This window comes from Panthera tigris, chromosome B3, assembly GCF_018350195.1.
Source record: "Panthera tigris isolate Pti1 chromosome B3, P.tigris_Pti1_mat1.1, whole genome shotgun sequence".
Classification (NCBI taxonomy): Eukaryota; Metazoa; Chordata; class Mammalia; order Carnivora; family Felidae; genus Panthera; species Panthera tigris.
In genome coordinates, this window is record NC_056665.1 from 46,400,682 (window position 1) to 46,423,034 (window position 22,353).

Below are 22,353 nucleotides of genomic sequence, written 5' to 3' on the forward strand. Positions count from 1 at the left end.
TAAACCTGTGCATATGAGGAGACACAGAGGATCAGTGATACTCTAGCCTCAACTACCACACTTCACAGTCCTTGAATTGAGATAGAAATGTCTTTTCTTATGGCCTCCCCATTCAGATCACAAAAGAGACTGTAATCCTGAAACAAACCCTATTTTCTCCTTTAGGGGTTGAAATGTCTAGTCATCTGCTCTCTTCTAGACCTCAACCAAAGTGAAACAAGTGTATGTATTAAAGAGGAACCAGAAAACTTTTTTAGTAGTGTCAACTTTGGTAAAGGAAAAAACTTGTTAACAAAAAGCTTGGGTTATGCCTAATGACCTCTGACTTTGGAAACACAGCCTTTCCTTTCTGCTAGCCTATAATGCAACTATGCTTTCCCCTTACTAGATCATATCTTGTCACCAGAGTTAGATCTTTGTTAAATGTACACTTACTTGGTCTGCAAATGCATTTGTCAGGGACAGATATGGAGCTGGGTATGTCGCAAAAATGTGTGCTGTTGCATTTTCTCCCACGATGAGCAATTTTCCACCAGCAAAGGACATAAGTCCATCTATGGAAGACAGAGCTCTGGAACATTAGTGTCCTCCTGGCAAAGTTGAGTGCAGCCTATGTCCTGTTTGTGCTAAATAGCTACAATCACTCAGGTTCAGCTTGGCAGATCCACACTGTTTGCCAGTCCTCACTTCATAGCATGGTAGTTTTTTTTTTTTTTAAGTTTATTTATTTTGAGGGGCAGGGGAGGCATGGAGAGAGAGAGAGTGGGAGATAATCCCGAGCAGGCTCTGCACCATCAGCGCAGAACTCAACACGGGCCCAAACCCACAAACTGTGAGATCATGACCTGAGCCGAAATCAAGAGTCAGGCACTTAATCGACTGAGCCACCCAGGAGCCCCCATAGCATGTAGTTTTAGAGATGTCCAAAGAAATTCCGGGATACCAGGTCAAAGATGGAAAGCCCTGGTTGCCCTCTATGGTTCACTCCAAACTTGAGCCAAATCCTTAGCCATTGGATCTGGGGAACTAATATTCTCTGGGGGACATTCTTGGAATTTTTTATATCAACCAAATGCCAAAGTGGAGCTTTGATGTACTGTAGGCAGAACTCATAATTCCCAGAGGGTTCTCAGTAACCCCCAATATGAGTCCAGAAATTGGGGGTGTGCTGTGGTACAGTGAAGATGCCCTCAGAACAAGGGAGACAGCAGTCCTCGACACAGCCAGCGCTGGCCCCAGTCCCTCCTGCCACAGCAGCTGGCTCTCCAAGTTTCTGATCTGGGCTGCAATTCTCTGTCATTCCTCTTAGGCTCTCTTTCTCAGAAAGACACTCTGTGGGAAGAAGCCTCCTTCAATGTTGTATTTCTCTAAGGCATGGTTTCATAAATTCTAGTTACTAAGGGCTTCAATTCAAGAGTCATAATGTAGGAGACTTAACTTGGGTTAGACAGAGGAACTATTTTAACAGTTAATTTCATACAATCTCAAGATTTTTTAGTTTGAAGAGTCTTAGAAGTCAATTCTCTCATTTTCCAGAGAAGGAAACTGAAACAACAAAGTCAGATGACTTACTTAAGTCACACAGCTATTTACTCACACAGCACAGAGTTAAAGTCTGGGACTTCAATCGTCAGGGCTGTGTTTTCACCCCAAGACTGTTGCAGAACAGAAGTCCTGGTTGTTGGATGGAATGGAGAAGAGATCCCCACCTAGCCTATTCTCAACTATGCCTCTTCCCTCAAAGACTTTGTTCCAGACTCTTTCTCTAAATACTTACTCATCATATCCTTTGCTACCTACCAGTCAACACCTCCTCTCCCAGCCAACTCAGAGAAAGCTTGTGGAGAAGCCACTGGCTTATTGCTTATTTTGGGCATGTTCACATTGTGGTACTGATTGGATCTAAAAATAGATTTCAAGTTCTGCCCTCCGTTTAAGCTTGTGACCATTTTCTTAAACAGGCTTCATGAATTTGTCCTAATGATAATGTTGGTCCCATTATTTAGAACCTAGAATTCTTAGAACTGCCTGTCAACTGCGGAACATGTTCTGCTCTTGCCTTATCTTATCTCTTCCTACCAAGTAATTCTGACTTTAAAATCATGGCCAGCTGTCCTACTCACCATAGTAAATGCCAAAGAGGGCTGCAGCTCCTACAAAGGCTCCCAAAAACTGGGCTCCCACATAAAAAGGAAATTTGAACCATTTCATCCGTCCAAAGAGACACATTGCAAAAGACACAGCTGGGTTGATGTGGCCACCTACAAGAAAGATAAGATGATTAGGGATGTCAGCAGCAGGCCAGGGAGAATTATTATGAAGAAAGCCTTATCTAGAGATCCCAGGCAGAATTCAGTCTTCTAGGTAGAGAACTATATGTGAAGAGACAGAGACTTAAGCATTTGTGAGTGTAAGTAGGTGTGTAAGTGTGTGTGTTTGTGTTTGAGTGGGGAGGAAATGGGAACTAGTAACCTGCAAGTGTCATTAGACACTGTTTAGAGAGTTAAGCTTTCTGAAAAGGGAGTCAGATATAGAAAGAAACTTGTACTCACGAGGCTTCCTTTCTGTCTGTATCTATCATCAATCTACCATCTAGCCATCATCCATCCACTGGGCTTTATCTATCTATAAAACAATAACCTCAAAGAGATTTATATAAACTGATAACTTCAATATATTTTTAAGTCAATATATTTATACAATATATTGTTTAAGGTTTAAATCTGCATCTAGTAATTCCTTGGTCCACATCCAGAAGGTCTCAAACAATCTTAAGATGGAAAAGAGATGTCTAAGGGGAAATGAACCCTCATAAGCCCTCTGAGGCAAGGACCTCATTCTTCACCTTGGCCTTCACACAGTGAAAGGCACAGAGCAAGAGTTCAAAATATGAAAGTCGAATAAATAAATAGTCAGAGGATTTTATTCAGGTAGCTCAGACTGCAAAAGTACTGAGAGGGAAAGTTGTTTGGGAATTCGAGAGGGTGTGTTCAGGATGGTGCCTTGCAAAGCAACAGGTGATTTCTCCTGGCAGAGACGAGCGCACAGCCTGGAATACTGCTGGACAAAGCAGAGCGGTGTAGTGGAAAGAACATGAGTGCGAGACAGAGAGTGCCGCCCTCAAGTCTTGGCTCTGCCAAGGTTGTTGTAACGATCAGATGATTCATACGAAGAGCCCGGGGTGGAACTGGAGCCCACCAGGCCCAAGACGGAAGTCTTATGCGAGCAGATTGAACCCTTTCAAGGTGCTGTTCTGGGCAAGTGACCCCCTTTCCCGCACTCAGAGACCATTCTGTGATAGAGGCAACCTTAATATTTTATTTGTCATCACGCAAAGCTCTTTTGTTTTTTCAAGAATTTATACAGCTTATAGAATGCTACATCAAAAACATCCACCATAGCCTAGGTAAAAGTAGGCAGTGTGAATACTGTCACGGGGGACGTTGCAAAATTAATGGAGGAGTTGTGAGTTCCGATTGGCCAGATTTGAATGGCAGACCACTGGCATGTTCACAAGGAAGCAGGGTGTGGTAACTTCCTTCCAGTAAGGTAATGTTTTCTATTTCAAAACCAGATGTCGTTTGACCTCACCAGTCTGTGACCACAAATGAGATCTTATTTATATTTATGCCGAGTGCACATTGGTTATTTTTGGAATCCTCAAAGAGGGCCTCGTATGTGCCCACAAACCAGTATGTTAGCTGTAGCCACATGAGAAAGTCATCTCCCCCACAGTGTTCCTATCCTAGTCCCGTGGCTGCTGAAACAACCAATATGGGTGTCTGTGTGGATGGCAGTGGTAGGCTGGTGTGTTGTCCCTGCACCTTCCCACCAGTGGGAACGCACCAGTCTTCAAGGAGCCTCTCCAGAGATGGGGAGATGAGCTTCCTTTCCAACCCAATGCCATCTTGTATTAACCGGGCTTAGAAACTGCTGTACTTGTATTTTGGGGTCTCACAGCCTCTCGTGAACAACTTGGTCAGCTCTCAACCCTCACCCAGAAACAGCCTCTAGTGGAAATAGTCCCATCAGCTCTGGTTCTCACCCCTCTGGCCACAGGGGCTTAACCCAGGTCTAGGGGCCAGATGGGAAGACTTCACACCATCCCTCACCCTCTCTTCCTCTTCTTGCCGGTTTCTGCCCCTTTTTTTCCTATGGTGACTGCCCAAATCCCTGAGTATATCAATGGATACAAACAGACATGGGCTGCAGTGGTGATGAAAGCAATTTCTTACACTCTTAGGGCCTGGGGTCAATTTTTCTAAATAAATAGAATTCAATTCAGGGTGTTATGCAGGTGAAATATTCCCAAACCGTGTCACTACCTAAAAAACAGCTGAGAATGCACTCATGTTTATATCCCACGGTTTGTGGAAACCACACTTGTTGTGTGAACATAGGGGGGCCTTGGGGGGCAGCAGTGGAGCCTCCTGCATGCTTGTTTTAAGCCACAACTATGATCTGTGCCTGCTGGCAAGGCCTGCACTGTAATTTGGCCTTGGCACAGTCAGGATGGTCCCCTGTGTACTCTTGTGCTTAGGTAGGCAGTGCAGCCCTGGGATCACAGCAAAGGCTTGACGAGAGAGTGAACATAAACACTGCTCATGCCAAACAAATCACACATACAGGCATCTCTAACCTGGACCACCCCAGGATCTGAGTCCATGTGCTATGGAAAGGGTGCCAGCCAGCAAATGACCATTCCAGGTGCCCAGCTCAAGGAGTCGAGGCAACCATTCTTCAGGGCTCCAATGGCAGTATCTGTCACCAGGCCAGCTGGCCAGCATGGTTGTCTGGCAGGCCTGCTCTGCCCAAAGGCCCTGCTTATAACGCCCTTCCCATAATAGACCACTGTGAATATTGTGTGACCGTGGGGACATGAGGTTTGCTGTCACGTAGACCTGTGTCAAATCTTTGCTCTGCTCTTTGCCAGTTGTGCGACTCCAGCAATTTATTTAATATCTTGGCGCTCCACTTTTCTTGGTGGGATGTAGACAGTAATGCCTGCCTCAGAGGGCTGCTGTAGAGAAAAGAGATAAAGTATGGACAGCCCCAGGATAGCACCCAGCACGTGGTGTTTCCCTTTCTTCCTTTATCCCCAGTGGTCCTGCCTTAGTGTTCTGACAAGGATTCTGAAAGATTCTGAGTGCCTTTGAGAACTGGATCATTTCCACAGTGCTCTCCTAAGTCCCCAGACTGTGTTAAATATCATCATTTCATTTTGCTTCTCAGAACATTGTGAGTGGCTTCCAATCAGGGCAGAATTAGCCCATGATCTGCTTGATGAGACCTGCACTTCCATGAAAGCACCAGTCATTTTGCAAGTGGCATAGACTTTTTCATTGCTGTGGGTAAAAGTCCAGGGATTTTTCTCTCTTGGAGTGATCTTCACTGGGCTCAGCATGGGGTATCCGAGAACCGCTTCCAGGCATGGGGTAGAGAAGATAAAAGATCATATTGATGGAAGAAGAATACAATGTAGTGACTAGATTTAGGAGTCAGCTAGTTCTGAGTCCTAACCCCATCTCTGTCTCTTGCTAAATGTTGCCTTTGCACAAGTCGCTTACCGTTTGCTGTCCCCTTTGATTTTAACATCTATAAAAATAGAATCAAATACATATTCTTTCAGGGTTGTGGAGATCCAAATAAATTGAGGTATGTAAAGCATCCAACACTAGGCTAGCATACTGGAATGGTTGAATTAACAGCAGCTATTATTATTTCTATTACTTACCAGAGACACCTCCAGTCACATAAATGGCCATTACAACTGCCATTGCAAATCCAACATTGATAGTGACAATTCCTCCCAAGTGTCCACGACTGAGGATAGCTTGGGCAACAGAGCCACATCCAAGGACCTGGAATGAGAGGAAGCTTCATAAGTGGGGATGGCCACTGTCAAAGACAATGGAAAGCCATAGGAACAAGAAAGATGTTTTAAGCAGACATGTAGATTGGGCTGCCTCAGGCTTCATGCAAATCAAATCGTAATGATCCCGCTGTGCACAGAGAGCAAAATGGTGGTTCTGAAGCTGTATCTGGCTTACAGATGAGGTTTCTGGGCCTGCAGCATTAACATTTTCCCCATACTTGTAAATCGGGTAATTTCACACCATGATCCAGGGTTCTGTTCTTAGTTTAAATCAAACTTTTTATTTGAGGCAGTTGTAGATTCCCTTGAGGTTGTAAGAAATAACACAGAAAGATCCCATGTACTTTTTACCACTGGTTCCTTTTCATCAATCAGAAGATCTAGCAACCACAGGGAAATAATTTCCTGGAGCAGAGCAGCAGCTGGTCACTCCCTTTAAATTAATGTTTATTTTTGAGAGAGAGAGCATAAGTAGGGGAGGGGCAGAGAGAGGGGAGGCTGCTCACTCCCTTTAAACAGAGCTTGTATGCTCCCAGGCGGCTCACTCACTTCACTCCACTCACGGAGGTCTCCTTCCTGGCCCCTATAGGAGAGCTGGCAATCCCTGCTCTAGAAGTTCCCAGTGTAAGCCATCTCAGGCTCACAGTCATATGCACATCTGACAAATGGAAAGGCCATTTGTGCCATGTACAAAGCCATGGGAAAGGGCATCTGATGTGCAAGAAAACAAAGGAAAAGTGGCAGGGGGATAGCATTGGCAATCTAGCTCTCCTCATCCCCATGTCTTTTCTCCCTGATGAGGCTGTACTTTCTTAGGGAGCCGGGCTGCCAAACTTACTGCTTCTTGCATTCCCTCTGGCACCAAGCACAGAGCTGTGCTTATAGGAAGCACTCTACAAATAGTTATACAGTAAAGATGAAGTAGGATCTTCCATAGTCTTCAGCTGTAGAGGGTATTTTGGAGAATGGGATAAGTATTCAGAAATGTCTGGAACAAATATATTATGGTACATCTACTCAGCAGAGTACTATGCAGCTGTATCACAGAATGAAGCAGATCAGTGTGTACGGAAAGATTCCCAATATATACTATTAACTTTTTTTCATGTTTATTTATTTTTGAGAGAGGAGAGAAAGTACAAGCAGGGGAGGGACAGAGGATTTGAAGCAGGCCCTGCACTGACAGCAGCGAGCCCAACACAGGGCTCATACTCATAAATCATGAGATCGTGACATGAGTCGAAGTCAGACGCTCAACCAACTGAGCCATGCAGGCACCCCTATATTAATAACTTTTAAGAAAAGATATAGAGCAGTGTTAAAGCACACTGCCAATCGTATTCAAAATATATTACATTAAAACCTTGGATTGTGAGTAACTTGTTCTGCAAGTGTTCCACAAGTGAACAAACATTTCTAATAAATTTTCAGTTGATAAATGAGTGATGTCTTGCAATACGAGTAGTATGTGATGCCTAACATCACATGATCACAACCAAGTTAATGATTCTCTCTCTCTTTCTTTCTCTCTCTCTCTCTCTCTCTCTCTCTCTCTGGGATTGTGGGTGATTGTTTCTCATGCCCAGATGCTCGGTCTCAGGCTGCAGTGTTTGGCAGTTATCAGTGATTTTTCAGAATGTTAGAAAGTGCCCACAACTGACACTAGTGTATTTTTTGTCACTTCAGAGCACCTATGGACAGTCCTCTGCTTTTCCAAACAAAAGTAAGCTTAGGAAAGAATGCTTTGCTTCATTCTAGGTCAGACTGCCTGCAGATAGAGACCCCTTCTTCTGCTGCCTTATTGACCATTACATTAAATACAGTATATGACAAAAGTTTATTAATATTGTACTGTAGTCAACATCCATATGAGCATATACAATGGCCCCCATGCAGAAAAAATTCCATTGAGTCAGTAGATAGCAGTGATTCCATAAGGGATTGTGAAAGTCGTCCTACACAATAACCCTTCTCTCTCTTGTCTCCCTCACACCAGCCACAAAGGTTTTCAAAAGCAAGTAAAAAAAATTTTTTTTTATTTTCTTTAGTATTTTGTATTATATTACAGGACTGTAATCATTTCTACATGAATATTTTTGAGTTGTGGAATGAATCATCTGAGTTTCCATTATTTCTTAAGGGAAAATTTGCTTTGATATACAAGGGCTTTGGATTACAAGCATGTTTTTGGAACTAATTATACTTGCAAACCAAGGTTTTACTGTGTATGTATTTCTTTTTACATTCATGAGCCATCTCTATGAACACAGATCAGGAGATGGTACTGGATTCCATGGGGGGAGCTAAATGGCCAGTGCAGATACTGGGAGAGAAATTTTCATTGCACACTTTTTTTTTTTTAACCATGTGTTTTAGTTTGTTTGTACCTCTATAACAAAATACCACAGACTGGGTGGCTTATAAACAACAGACACTTATTTCTCACAGTTCTGGAGGCTGGAAGTTCAAGATAAGGATGCCAATATGGTCAGGTGAAAGCCCTATTCTGGGTTGCAGACTTCTCTGTTGTATCCTGCAGAGCAGAAGGGACTGAGCAAGCTCTCGTAAGTCTTTTAAAAGGGCACTAATCCCATTCATGAGGGCTCCATCCTTGTGAGCTAATCACCTCCCAAAGGCCCTACCTCTAATACCATCACTGTGGGCATTAGGTTTTTAGCAAATGAATTTGGCGGTGGGGGGGGGGACACAAATATTTGTAGCATCATGCATTTCCTAATTTTTAAAAAATGAGTCCTATATTTTCACTGAACAATTAAAACCATTTAATCATGGTTCATTAAGGAAACATTTGATGAGGGAGTGTTACTGGGAAAGACAGATTAGTTACATGTAAGTCTGTTAGAAAAGCAACAAGACAATAAATGGCCATCAGCCATCCTCATGCTGTGGTTTAAACAGCTAGTATGCTCCTGGAGGAATAAGTTCTGGACTGCAGGATCATTAAATCATTGCTCTTTATATTTTGAATTGGCCAAACTTTTTCTAGAATACATGGCTCAGCTTGGGTTTCATAATGAAACAACAACTTCAAGAAGGACTCAGTATCAGGTAAAGAATATTATTTAAGGACACGTGAGGAAAGGTTTCAGAAATAAATATGCTCAAGGAAAAAAGAGATTAAACATGTGAATGCCTCTTATCAGGAAGATAATAACCAGCCACTATGTGTCTCTTCACAAAAGGATGAGAAGAGAAGTGTGAACCTGAAGTAGGAGAGGTAGCACATAAACAATTTCTTGACAGTGATGGATTAATTCTAAACCGCTCCCCCAGGGTGCGTCTGTGAGGTCTTTCATAGAAATATAATATACAAACAATAATTTCATACATATAGAATGATTTTGTTTTACTCCTCCCTGAAGGCAGAGAAATTATCTTGATGGTCTTTCAATAGCCTCCGTAATCCCCAATTCTAAGACATATTGACTCACCTCAGTTCTAACTGCTGGATGGTAGGGTTAAGTAGGTGGCTTGATATCTTGAGGGACACCCTTGGGCTACCCATCACACATGCACTGGCTTGGCTCCAGACCCTACACTGAATCCTAAGTGAGGTTGTAATAGGAACATATTCCCCTTTCCTTATTCAAAAACATCCCCTGGGTCCATTTCATAGCCTATCAATTTCACTTAGACTTGACCTATTTTTTTCCCAGAATCTCTATCTATTATAATAACTCTCTTTATTAAAACCACCACCACATTGGTGTCTTTCTTTTTAATTTAAACTGAATTAACTGCCCTGTGCACAACTTCCAAAGTAACTGGCATTTTGGCAGCATCTTCAGAAAACAAGAATAAAAGTTTACTGACAACTGCCATGACTTGATTTAGACAATGAGGTGTAATGAGACACATCCGGACACAGGCCAGTCCTGAAATATTACTGCTTTCCATATAAGCATCTTCCTGCTTTTATGGTCTGATGCGCGTGCACTCGTGCTAGTCTAGAGGGGACAGAAAAGTTTTAAATGGCCTGAGTGGATTCAGGGAGGCCTCTGCCCTGTCAAATTTCATAATGATTAATACTCTCCTTTTCCACCCCAGATGCTGAAATGGTTTTTTTGTTCTTTCCTCAGGAAGATAATCGATGCTGTGTGCTGTGGGAAAGGAAGGAGGACAAATGAACAGTGTGGGGACTTCCCTGACCATCAGAAATTGCCACTCAGATTTCAGCCCAGATTTACATCATTGCTTTTAAATTTTAAAATACATTTATTATAGTCTCAGAGGCAATGAGGAAGTCAGGCAACTACCCTCTAGTATCACCCCTTGCCTGCCTTGTCCCACCTGAATTTACTGCACAGGGAAGCAGTCCTTGGATATCCTAATGTATCGTGGCCTGATTGCTAGGGAACTGGTCACCCACTCTGGTTTCCTTCTTCTGTGCGCCCAGTGTAGTTTTTTTCCTTCCAAAATGAAAGAACTTTCCTTCATGGTATTACTGAGAAATTTTCCAACCAACTCCCTGCCCTAACCTTTGAAAAGCCTGTCCTACCATTCTCCTTCTTAGATACAGAGAAAGCCTATTATCATATCCACTTTGTCTCAGTTTTCTGGTCTCCCTATCTGGAAAGCTGTTTTGGACCCATTACCCATTCATAACTCACCACACCTAACCTTTGTTCTTTGAAATTCAATCGTACTGTCCATACTATACAATTAGTGCTTAGTTGTTTTCCAAATGCCGGACCTTGGTTTCCTTATCTAGAAAACAATTCTAAGATTCCTTTCCATACCCACAGCAAACACTAGGCTGGTTTATTTTGTTTTATTGTTTCCTTAGGTGTTGTGTTTCCCACGCCCACCATCCCCTCCTTGTATGTGGAGGCCATGTACAGACCTTCAAGTTCTGTTCCACCTTCTTGTCAGGATCTAGCAACTGCTCAGTCTAACTGCCTTCTCCAGGAGAGTTAGAGAACTCACAAAAGCATGTAGAGGAGGAAAGGTATTACAAGTCATGGATCTGGTCCTCACTGTGTCCTTCGTTGTGCCCCCAAAGCTCCTCATTCATCTCTCATTCATATTCTCTCAATAGCTTCACCAAGCTTTCTCTTCTCTCGTCTGCCAATACACCACCCTCCTTTCTGCAAACACCACCACCTTCTACTTACTCCGTGCCTGTAAGTTGCCTTGAAGCTCAATGACAATGTAGAATATCACATTTGTGTCTGTTATTCAGCACTATGTAACTACTCCTGAACTTAGTGGCTTAAAATGACAACATTTATTTTGCTTGTGAGTCTGCAGTTTGGGCAAGGTTGGTCAGGGCATTTCAACTCTGCTCCATTTGGTGTCAAGTATGATGGTTCAAAGTTGATAGGATTATAATTATCTAAAGGCTAACACATTCACGTGTTTAGTGGTTGATATTGGCTCTCAGCTGATGCCTTAGCTGGAGCATTGGCCCAAACACCTACAAATGGCCTCTCCTTGTGGACTGGCTTCTTTACAACATGGTGGCTCGGTTCCAAGTGTGAGCACCATAGTCTCCAGAGCCTGGGGTCTTAAACCCTGCATGATGCTCTCTCCTCAGCCTTAGCACCATGCTGGTTCTGAACTCAATGGCACACATACTGGATCTTATATAGGCATTTCACCAACAACATCCTAAACAGGTATTCATCTGGTCCATGTTGGATTACTGTGAGGCATAGGGAGCTCATTATCACATCAGGCAGTTTGTGCTATATATTTTTTCATTGTTCCATTGGCTGGGGAGTCCTTCCTTATATGAAGTTGGAATCCTCTCTCCTCTAATTTCTGTCTATTAGCTCTAGGCCCATTCTTGGGACTATAAAGAATAAACTTCTTTCACAAACCGGGCTTCTAATAAATGGAGGGAGCCTAAGGTCCTCTCTAAGTTCCCTTTCCTGGATGCCTGTCCCTTCATTTTTGATTCCTGAGAGTCAGATTCCCAGTGAGTCTCACCTGGTTGAGCTCTGGGTTGTCAGCATTCCTCTTAAAACACAGGGCCCAGAAATGGACACAGTCCTCCCTTATTTGTGTGTCATGTTCTGACATGGTAATTTATCCTATACCCTCTGCTCATTGCTTCTACTGCCATCTAGTGGGACACTCAGGCACAGGATGTACTTGAACTGTTCACGTATCTATGCCTGATTTTCCCAATTTTATAAGGTATACAAGATCATGTGTTAAACTCCTTTGTCTCTGTAACAGCATCTAGAATATTGGAGGTAATTAAATAAACAGATTTTAGCTGCTGTTTCCAGGTACGACTGTCGGTGTCTGTGTAAATGAACATGTCAATTCTCAGTCTCAGCTTGATTATCTATTAAAGCGTAATAATAATACCAGCCAGGCTTGTTTCATAGGATTGTTTAGTAAAGGTGCAAATGGGATAACAACAATGAAAGCACTATTTAAATGACAAAGGGCAATGACAAGTGCAGGATATTATTGCTTTTAATATAAACTAAAAAAGAAAACCCCCATTTTGGGTGAGTAAGTTAAGGCAAACGGACTCATGAACTTAACCACTGACTCACTGATGGGTAATAAAACCAGGGAGAAACACATCTATGACATGTATTGCAAATAGTTGCTGTTTCATTCCTAGTAGTGGGATAAATTTGCGGAAGAGAGAAAGTGGGAAGCTGACAAGAGCTTCACATTGTTTTGCCTATTTATGATTCCTCTCCAAAGATGGGTCCTTTCATATTTGGTGGGGTTTTAGTGCTTTTGGTAGGAAAGCAACACAGAAAGGGGAGAGGGTAAATACTGTTGTTATTATCAGGCACCACATGTGGCAGGAGTGGGAGAAAGAATTTCAGTGGAAAAGCAAGAAGGATATTTGAAAGGCAGTTGGACTGGTGACCAGTCATTCTCAATCACCCAGGCCAAACATTCTGGAATCATTTGTATTCTCTCCTCTTCTCTCCCTTTGCCATTCATAGCCAATCATTCTCAAATTTTATGAGTCTTCTTCTGCAGCCCCCAGCCAGTGTCCTCACCCCCAGTGTCTCCCCACTCAGTGACCATGCCAGATGAAGCACAACTTATATGCCATTACTCAGGAAGTAGCAGCACAAACACCTCCACCTGGTCCTCAGGGCCCTCTGGTGCCTTGCCTCGTGACTCATCCACTTTCTGCCTGGTATTCTTCAGCATAAATCTGCATCAGCCAGGCTGGTGTCCCAGTCACTTGAGTCCTTTGAGCTCATGACACTCATTCCCACCCAGTACACCTGCTCATGCTATACCTTCCAGCAAAATGTCCCTTCTCTTCACTTTCCCCAGCCAAACCCAATCTATTCTTAACACTGAACTAAAATCCTACCTCCTCTGTGGGGTTTTTCTTTGACAGCTTCAGCCTGCAGAGGCCTCTTCTGCTTCTTCTACTATGTCTTTACGATGTCATTTCATTATATTCCACCTTGCCTTGTGTCACCCCACCAAGACTGTAGCGTCTGCCACAGCAGCTCAAGCAATATCTGATGTAATATATTAAAATGTCTAAACATAAGCAGGGAAAATAAAACCCTGTGTAAATGTCTTTTCAAGAGAAACAGTCAATTTCAGGGTGGGATGTGAGAAGTGGGAGGTGTGATTTCTAAGAAATATCAGTTGGGCTGCTGGCAAGTTCCCAACTGAGCCATGACCCCTACGACAAGCTGATTACTGGACACAGATCAAGTTATTATCACAGACAAATGCTGGAGATGAGCAGAAAGGATAATAAGCCTACTATTCTCAAAACTCTTAGGTATCTATTCCCTTCTTTACAGTGCCAACCAAGATATTCCCAACACAGTACACAGTGCATAATAGACCCTCAACAAATATTTATTTAGTCAGTATGTAAAACAGAGACTCAATAAACATTTATTTAGTAAGTAGGTAAAAATTGAGCCCTTTCAGAAAAGCAGTCATTAATAAAGGCTAGGGATTCTTTAGCAAAATGTTTACAAATGTTTGCAAATGCTTGCAACACGAGGCCAATGATCACTAGGGAAACTTGTAATTATTATAAGGGGTCTGTGATTCTTTGTGTGCATCAAACATGGTCCAAATAAGGGGGAAAAAAACCATGTCTCATATCTACTTTTTGTAGCTCAGTATTTTCAGAATTAATAGATACTGAAAGAAGAGTTGAAAGGACTTCTTGGGAAATACTGTCATGGACTTTGGAGTTAAGGCTTCATGAAATGCTTACTATCTTTACTCATCCGTTTAGGGTAGCATGGATAAAGAAATATAAACACCAGCTACGATCTATTTGGTGTGTTCTTTGTGCCGGGTTCCTTGCTAAGTGCCTTACCTGTATTACTTCATCATTATCAACTTATGTTCACCCTAGGAGAAAAGTACGGTATTATTATCTCCCTTTTATGGATGAAGAAATTGAGGCTGAGAGAGGCCAAGCAATTTCTCTAATGTTACATAATAAAAAATAAAAGAGACAGAACCTGGATTTGATCCCAGGTCTGTCCTAATCGGAGGCCTGTGCTCTTAACCATTACACATTGGGTGGAGTGAGAGGTCATCAGAAGGAACAAATACCCCCGAGAATTGATAGAAATATTCAGGTAGAATGCTGGGCTCCCACAGTGTGGGATCAGGGCACCAGTTTTCCTATCTCATACTGCAAGTGAAGGGCTGTCTGGGAATGCTGAAGGATTTGGAGACCCATGATAGCAGCCATCTGTTATCAATCTACCCAGTGCAAACAACTGCATTGTAAACCAGGTATATCAGTCCAAGGGGGCTGAAGGCCTGAGGATGATGCTCATTTGGGGACTCTTCTTATAGTTCTTGGGCTCCTGTACCAGGGCACGTGACGTTTCTGGTGATAACAAACATGGTCACTTTGGTCCGACACTTGTGAATTTTCACCAAAGCTTCTAGTGACCCAGCGAAAAATCCTTTTCAGGCCCATTTCCCTTCTTTCTCAGAGACCAGTGAGATAGGCTGGTGACTAAGTTTAGCTTTTCAGTTTATGCAAAACCTGTTTCACTGATTAACATTTGCTTGCTCTCTTGCTCCTCCTGCATAGGCAACTTCCACTTTTGTCTGTCTTCTTTCCTCTTGGTGTCTCGCAACTTTGTGGTCATCGGGAGAAGGTACACTCATGCGCCCGATGCTGATCAAACCTGCCTGGTACCGGAAGTGAGTGGGCTGAGATAATGGTGGGGCAAGGCCTTTATCTGTACTGATGAACCACACCCACGAGCCACACAGATGGCACTGGCCAGCATTCTGGGGACTTATTAGCACTCATATCTGTTCTCAACACTAAGATCCAAGAAGTGAAGCCATTCCCCAACTCTCACCTGCCCCTTTAACCAGACCCAAGAAGTAACCCAAGGGGCCATTGTAAAATGCCCCAACATTTTCCAAGCTCACCTGGCTAGTATTTATTTATTACCATTCTCTTGAAAACTTTTCTAAGAAGGGAATATCCTCCTTTAATTTAGTAATGCCAGTTTGGGACATGTTTGTTACGTCTCACGTGGGAAGCAACCATGTGAGCCAAGAATGTGAGTCATGTATGACTGTTTACCTTGTACATTGGTGCAGGTCTTCTTGAAATTTAGGGGAGGAATATATTTTAAATGAAAAATATCCTTCAGTGGAGAATTTGTCATTTAATGTAAATGTTCATAAAACAGAAGTCAGTATTCAAAGAGTATGCCTGTGGCAACATTTGTAATTTAAATGAACTGATTTGTTTACACACACACATATATGTTACAAATACTCTCTTTTAGTCCCCATAATAACTCCAGGGAAGGAAAACTCTGCTGTTTTCTTCTAAAGAAACCCTTGGACAAAGAAATTAAGTAATTTGCCCGAGGCCATACAACTAGTGAAAAGATTTTTTTGGAACCTAAAATTAACATTTGTGTCCAAAGGTTGTGTTTCTTCACTTACCCTAAACTGCCCTCAACTGTACCTGAACAAAATAAGTAGTGTGTCCAGATTTGTGCTTTACAAGTCTGTCTTTCAAAAAATGTAATATAGTAAACTAAGATCCCTAAATCTGCAAGTAGCCCTAATTGTGATCTGGCATTCACTCAGCCATTCCTTCCTCTCATCATTTTTTCTTCCATATATATGTACATTCGGCACATGTGGTGCCTCATGGTAGCAGGGGTGCAAACAAAATTCAGACACAGGTCCTCTAAGAGCTCACAGAGTAGTGGGAGAGGTAAGATAGCTGAGAGCCGGTAAGAAAAATATGGATGAAGTGTGGTGCTGTTATTTAATATTCTAAGCTTGTTATTTTTTTTTTTTTGAGGTCTATTTATGTTTGAGAGAGAGAGAGAGAGAGAGAGAGAGAGAGACAAAGCGTGAGTGGGGGAAGGGCAGGAGAGGGAGACACAGAATCTGAAGCAGGCTCCAGGCCCTGAGCTGTCAGCACAGAGCCCAATGAAGGGCTCAGACCCACGAATCGCAAGATCATGACCTGAACTGAAGTTGGACTCTCAACCGACTGAGCCACCCAGGCACCCCACTAAGCTTGTTATTAGTAAATGGCTTAAGCATTTATGGCTAGGGAAAGTATACCTGGAAATGTGGTTTTATAGTTTAGTCTTACGACCTAAGTGACAGCTATTTTGACATTTCAGTCTCCCCAAATTCTTGAATTATCTGATTAATACCCCCAAATTATTGAATCACCATAGTATTTAATAATACTATTAAATCTGAGATGTATTAATATATGCACATAACAGATTGGCCTAATGAGCAACTTGATTAAAATTATATGAGATCAAGATTTCTCTTCTGGTACTGCCTGAAATAAAAATGGTTTTCACATGATTGCCTCAGTCAATTTTGCCAGGTGTTAGGATGAGAAAACAAAAGGACCACAATCTTGCACTGAGGAATTTGATTTCCAATAGCAGGCCTCTTATAAACAGATGATATTGAGTAGAAGGCTGAGGCCCTCACAGTCTCTCCACTTGCCCTTTTCTGGTGAGAATAGTTTGTAGAGTGTGGTTAAGGACATCTTGAGAGCACAGTCACAAACTGGTGGTCCATGACTGAAGACAGTCTATGAGTGGGATTGACTCAGAGATATGCTTGGCCTACATGGTGATTTTTTTTTTTAATTTTAGAAATTGTTGCTAGTATTTAATCTTATTTTTTAATGGTTATTTATTTGTTTTGGGGGGTGAGGGGCAGAGAGAATCCAAAGCAGGCTCCATGCCCAGCGTGGAATCCAACGCAGGGCTCCATCTCATGAACCATGAGATCATGATATGAGCTGAAATCAAGAGTCTGAGCTTGACCTACTGAGCTACCCAGGCACCCTTGTTGCCAGTATTTAAAAAGAAAAATTACACATAGACCTTTCTTTTTTTCAAACTTGAAAGTCTGATAAAAATCCACCCCATTCCTACTTGGCCACAGTGGAGACAGTCTGGGTGGCAGACGCCTCCTGAGACAGGACAGACACTTCCTTCTTAACCCTGCCATGTCCACTTCATCCATATATGTTACCTGCCTCATTTCAATAAGCTTTGGGGCTACTGACTCCCATCTTAAGTCCTGGGAGGAGAAATCCATTTAGCTTTTGGTGTCGGTGACTTCCTGACCCCACAGATATCCTGGTGATAGCAGCCCCAAGATGAGATGCAGCACAGACTCTCAGTTCCTAGAGAAAGAATCTGTGGCTACCTTCAAATGAAAGACTGACTATGGGCAAGACTTTAAGGTAGCAGTGATAGGGAGACCAAAAGCACAGTCTCCATTATTATTTTGTACAGTTTATTTTGAGAGAGAGAATGCATGAGTTGGGGAAGGGCAGAGAAAGAGGGAGAGAGAGAGAATCCCACGCAGGCTCCACACTGTCAGCGCAGAGCCTGATGCAGGGCTTGAACTCATGAACTGTGAGATCATGACTTGAGCCAAAATCAAGCGTCAGACGCTAAAGTGACTCAGCCACCCGGGTGCCCCGTATAGTCTCCATTCTTGAGAAGGGAGTCACTTTGGGCCTTTGCCAGAGGTTCTCCTCCTCCTATAAACATTTTGTTTTTTGTAACTGGAGAGGAAGGAGAACAAATGCCAGTCTGTCAATACATTCTCTGCAAACCTTGGCCCTTCAGCCTGTGCTGTAGGTATATGTTACTATAAGTCGCACATCCTACTTATACATCTATTTAGTTTTTGTGACTATATCCACTGGAACATGTCATGATAATAGAAACAACAACAACAGCTAACATTTTATTGAGTGCTTTTTATGAGTTAAGTACTTTCCATACATTAGCCCATTGGTCCTCACATCAACCCTTTGAGTCAGGTCCTCTCTCTTCCTCCATTTTACGAACAAGGGAATGAAGTTTAGAGAGGTTAGGAGAATTTCTCACATTCACACACATGGGGCCCAGGTTTGACTACACATGATTTTGACCACTGGATAGGTGAATGAACAAACATTAATAGCACATATATCATACTGTCATGTACATTGCTTCCATTATTCTTCCCAACATTTAATCCGCATTTAAAAATTGGAAGGCCAGGGCACCTGGGTGGTTCAGTTGGGTAAGTGTCCGACTTCAGCTCAGGTCATGATCTCACGGTTCGTGGGTTTGAGCCCCAGGTTGGGCTCTGTGCTGGCAGCTCAGAGCCTGGAGCCTGCTTTGAATTCTTTGTCTCAGTCTCTGCCCCTCCCCAGCTCTCAGTCTGTTTCTCTCTCTCAAAAATAAATAAACATTAAAAAAAATGTTTTTTAAATAGAACAAAAAGTGGAAGGCTGGAGAGAGACAAACCAATACAGACTCTTAACTATAGAAAGCAAACTGATGGTTGGGGTCGGGGTAATGGGTGAACTAGATGACGGGGATTAAGGAGTGCACTTGTTGTGATGAGCACCGGGTGTTGTATGGAAGTGTTGAATCACTATATTGTACACCTGAAACTAATATTACACTGTATACTAACTGGAATTAACATAAAAACTTTTTTTAAAAAAATGGAAGACTGGATAACCTGACAGAATTCATACAGCTAATAAGTGGCAGAATTTGAGTCTGGAACCAGGTCTTCTGATTCCTAGCTCTGTGTCCCTCCTGTGCCAACTGCTTTTGTTTTGGTGGGTCTGTTTGTTCCCTTTATTAGGACAGAATGCATATTTATGCACAGCTTTCTAGTCAGTTAGTTTTCAAACTGGAAAATAAAATGTTCTCAGTCATAACAAAAATAGTCACAAAAAAACCCAAGACTGAAACCTGGACCTTCTGGTTAAAAATAAAGTATTTGATGGTATGTGGCCTGAGAAAATATCAGGATAAGATCAGTCACCCCTCAAGAACCAGCTGTACTTGAAAAGAGATGATGTTAGGGCAAGCTCATAAAAACAGAGGAATCTGAAATTTGAGAACCAGGTGAATGGGCAAATGGCCAACCTCAGTGCTCTCTAAGTAGAAAAGAGGATGAAGCACAAACTTGGGTCTCAGAAATATAAGGTGATTAAACGTCATTCTTTCTCATAAGATGAAAAGAACAATGCTCTCCTTTTCTGGCCTATATCAGGTGTTCATGTCCCTCAACTCATCCAAAATAATGCTAGCTTGGACAAAAACTTGATCACAATCCCTGGGTCAGAATTAGGAACTAATTAAACATTTATTTATTAAGGTGTGAGTGTTCAATAGGATAAACATGGGTCTGATGATGCTGTACATAGATGGAGGGTTGCTGAGGACAGCTCTCTCCCCCTCCCCCACTTTTCTTGGTAAATGTTTATTTATGTTTGGGAGAGACAGAAAAAGCATGTGAGCAGGGGAGGGACAGACAGACAGAGAATCCAACGTAGGTTCTGCACTAACAGCAGAAACTTGATGTGGGGCTTGAACGCACAAACCGTGAGATCATGACCTGAGCCCAAGTAGGATGCTTAACCAGTGGGGCCACCCAGGTACCCCAAGGACAGCTCTCTCTTTATTCAAAGTGACCTAACAATGTTAAGAACACCTTGGGTCACCTTCAGTCTGGAAGATACCTGAAGACAGGAATTCTGGGGCAAATTTGTTTCTTAGATTCATTCCAGACCCAGTATGTTCCACAGACCATCAGTTCCATGAGATGCTCCTCAAAAAAAAAAAAAAAAAAAAAAAAAAAAAAAAAAAAAAAAAAAGGATCTTTGCAGGGGCCATGCTAATCTTCTCTGTATTATTCTAATTTTTCTCCAAAGAAGACATACAGATGGCCAACAGACACGTGAAAACATGCTCAACATCACTCATCATCAGGTAGTGCAAATCAAAACTACAATGAGCTATTACTTCACACATGTCAGAATGTCTAAAATAAAAAACACAAGAAACAAGTGTTGGCGAGGATGTGGAAAAAAGGAACCCTTATGCACTATTTGTAGGAATGCAAGCTAGTGCAGCACTGGGGAAAACAGTATGGATGTTCCTCAAAAAATTGAAAATAGAATGACCATATAATACAGTAATCACACTAGTGGGTATTTACTCAAAGAATATGAAAACACTAATTCAAAAAATATATGCACCTTTATGTTTATTGCAGCATTATTTAAAACAGTCAAATTATGGAAGCACCCCAGTGTCCAATGATGCATGAATGGATAAGGAAGATGTGGTGTAAATACACACAATGGAGTATTATTCAGTTATAAAAAGGAATGAAATCTTGCCATTTCCAAGGTGATGGATGGATCTAGAGGGTATAATGCTAAGCAAAATCAGTCAGTCAGAGAAAGACAAATACCATATGATCTCACTCATGTGTGGAATTTAAGAAACAAAACAAATGAACAAAGGAAAAATAGAGACAGACCAGGAAACAGATTCTTGACTATAGAAAACTGATGGCTACCAGAGTGGAGGTGGGTGTGGGTGATGGGTGAGATAGGTAATAGGGTTAAGAGTACACTTATCCTGATGAGCATTGAGCAATGTATAGAATTGTTGACTCACTATATTGTATGCCTGAAATCAATATAGCACTATCTATTAACTATACTGAAATTAAAATTTTAAAAAGGGATTTGTTGGGGTGACTGGGTGGCTCAGTTGATTACACATCTGATTGTTGGTTTTGGCTCCAGTCATGATCTCATGGTTTGTGAGATCAAGCTGAGTCGGGTTCTGTGCTGATAGAGAGGAGCCTGCTTGGGATTCTCTCTCTTTCCCTCTCTCTCTCTGCCTTTTCTCTCTCTCTCTCTCTCTCTCTCTCTCTCTTTCTCTCTCAAAATAAATAAACATTAATAAAATAAAAAAGGAATTTGTGGTCAAGTAAGTCCAGGGCCTATATATTCTATTTCCCTCTTAGAGTTTATAGTGAACATTAAAAGCTCTGATAAGTCCTATAGTTGAAGAAACTGCTTAACTTGGTTTAACCCAGTGTTTTCCAAACATATTTGGGATGGACAGCATATTTTCTTTCACTTAATCCTTATTTGCATTTCATGGAACTAGTATTCTTCAGAACACATTATGAGCAACTCCCTAAAACACATTGAAGGGAGAAGATCTGCTGAGTCAGCTCTTTTAGGGGAACAGGGGATTGAAGAAAATGTACATGAATATGTAAAATTTTTTTCAGATACAAAGGGTATACAATAAAATATAAGAAATTTATCTCTTGGTTTGTGTGGGTGGCTCATTCAGTTAAGCATCTGACTTTGGCTCAGGTCATGATCTCACCTGTATTGGGCTCTCTGCTATCAGCACAGACCTCGCTTCAGATCCTCTGTCCCCCTCTCGCTCTGCTCCTCCCTTGTGCACAAGCACTCTCTCTCAAGCAAAAAAACTTAAAAAATAAAAGAAATTTGTCTCTTTCCCATCCCAGATTTTATATTTTATTCTTTACAGTAACTAATATCACTACTTCCTGGTATATCCTGTAAAAATGTGTGTGTGTGTGTGTGTGTGTGTGTGTGTGTGTGTGTTTATACAAATAGGAGTATTTTATACATACCATTTTCTGCTGACTTTTTCAAGTTGTTAGCTTAATGAATCTTTTCATAACAGCATATAAAAATTGGCCTCATTATCTCTAATTCCTATATAGCAGTTCATTGTAAGGATGCACCCCAATTTATTTAACCACTTATTTGTTGATAGAGGCATGGGTTTTTCAGGAGGTTTCCTCCTTAGAAAATCTAAACTTTGAAATAGAGACTAAGGCGTGTGGGCTGATTCTAGGCTGGGAGAGAAGTGAAGCCCTCAGATCTTTTTTGGTCTTGGCTGGTCATGCCGGGACTGTGTGTCTTAGCATGATCAGCCAATCCATCATGATGGAGGAGGGGGGCACATTTTGCTGGCATATTTTCTCTTAAAGCATTTTCTTTGCTTGGTGGGTTCAGTGAGCTCAGCAGTCCTACCAGGACATGAAATAAGGTGCCCACTACATGTATGGAGTAGACTTCATTGCTGAGCTGTTTTAGCATTTTGATCAGACCTATCAGCTACCTCTCTTTTATGAGGCTTCTCTTCCTCCCAGTC

The 22,353-nt window shown here is 41.9% G+C and overlaps 1 protein-coding gene and 1 pseudogene across 3 annotated transcripts in view; both read right to left on the bottom strand.

Annotated features, from left to right (window-relative positions):
- Positions 1-22,353, bottom strand: part of AQP9 (aquaporin 9) — a 115,655-nt gene that overhangs the window by 80,777 nt on the left and 12,525 nt on the right. For all 3 annotated transcript variants that reach the window (XM_042988764.1, XM_042988763.1, XM_007084459.3), the window contains exons 2-4: positions 5,735-5,861; positions 2,124-2,261; positions 436-554 (exon numbers count right to left, since the gene is read on the bottom strand). In XM_042988764.1, coding sequence (XP_042844698.1) covers positions 436-554; positions 2,124-2,261; positions 5,735-5,861 — 384 coding nt within the window. The remainder of the gene's footprint in view (positions 1-435; positions 555-2,123; positions 2,262-5,734; positions 5,862-22,353) is intronic.
- LOC122239844 lies at positions 19,990-20,074 on the bottom strand (annotated as a pseudogene).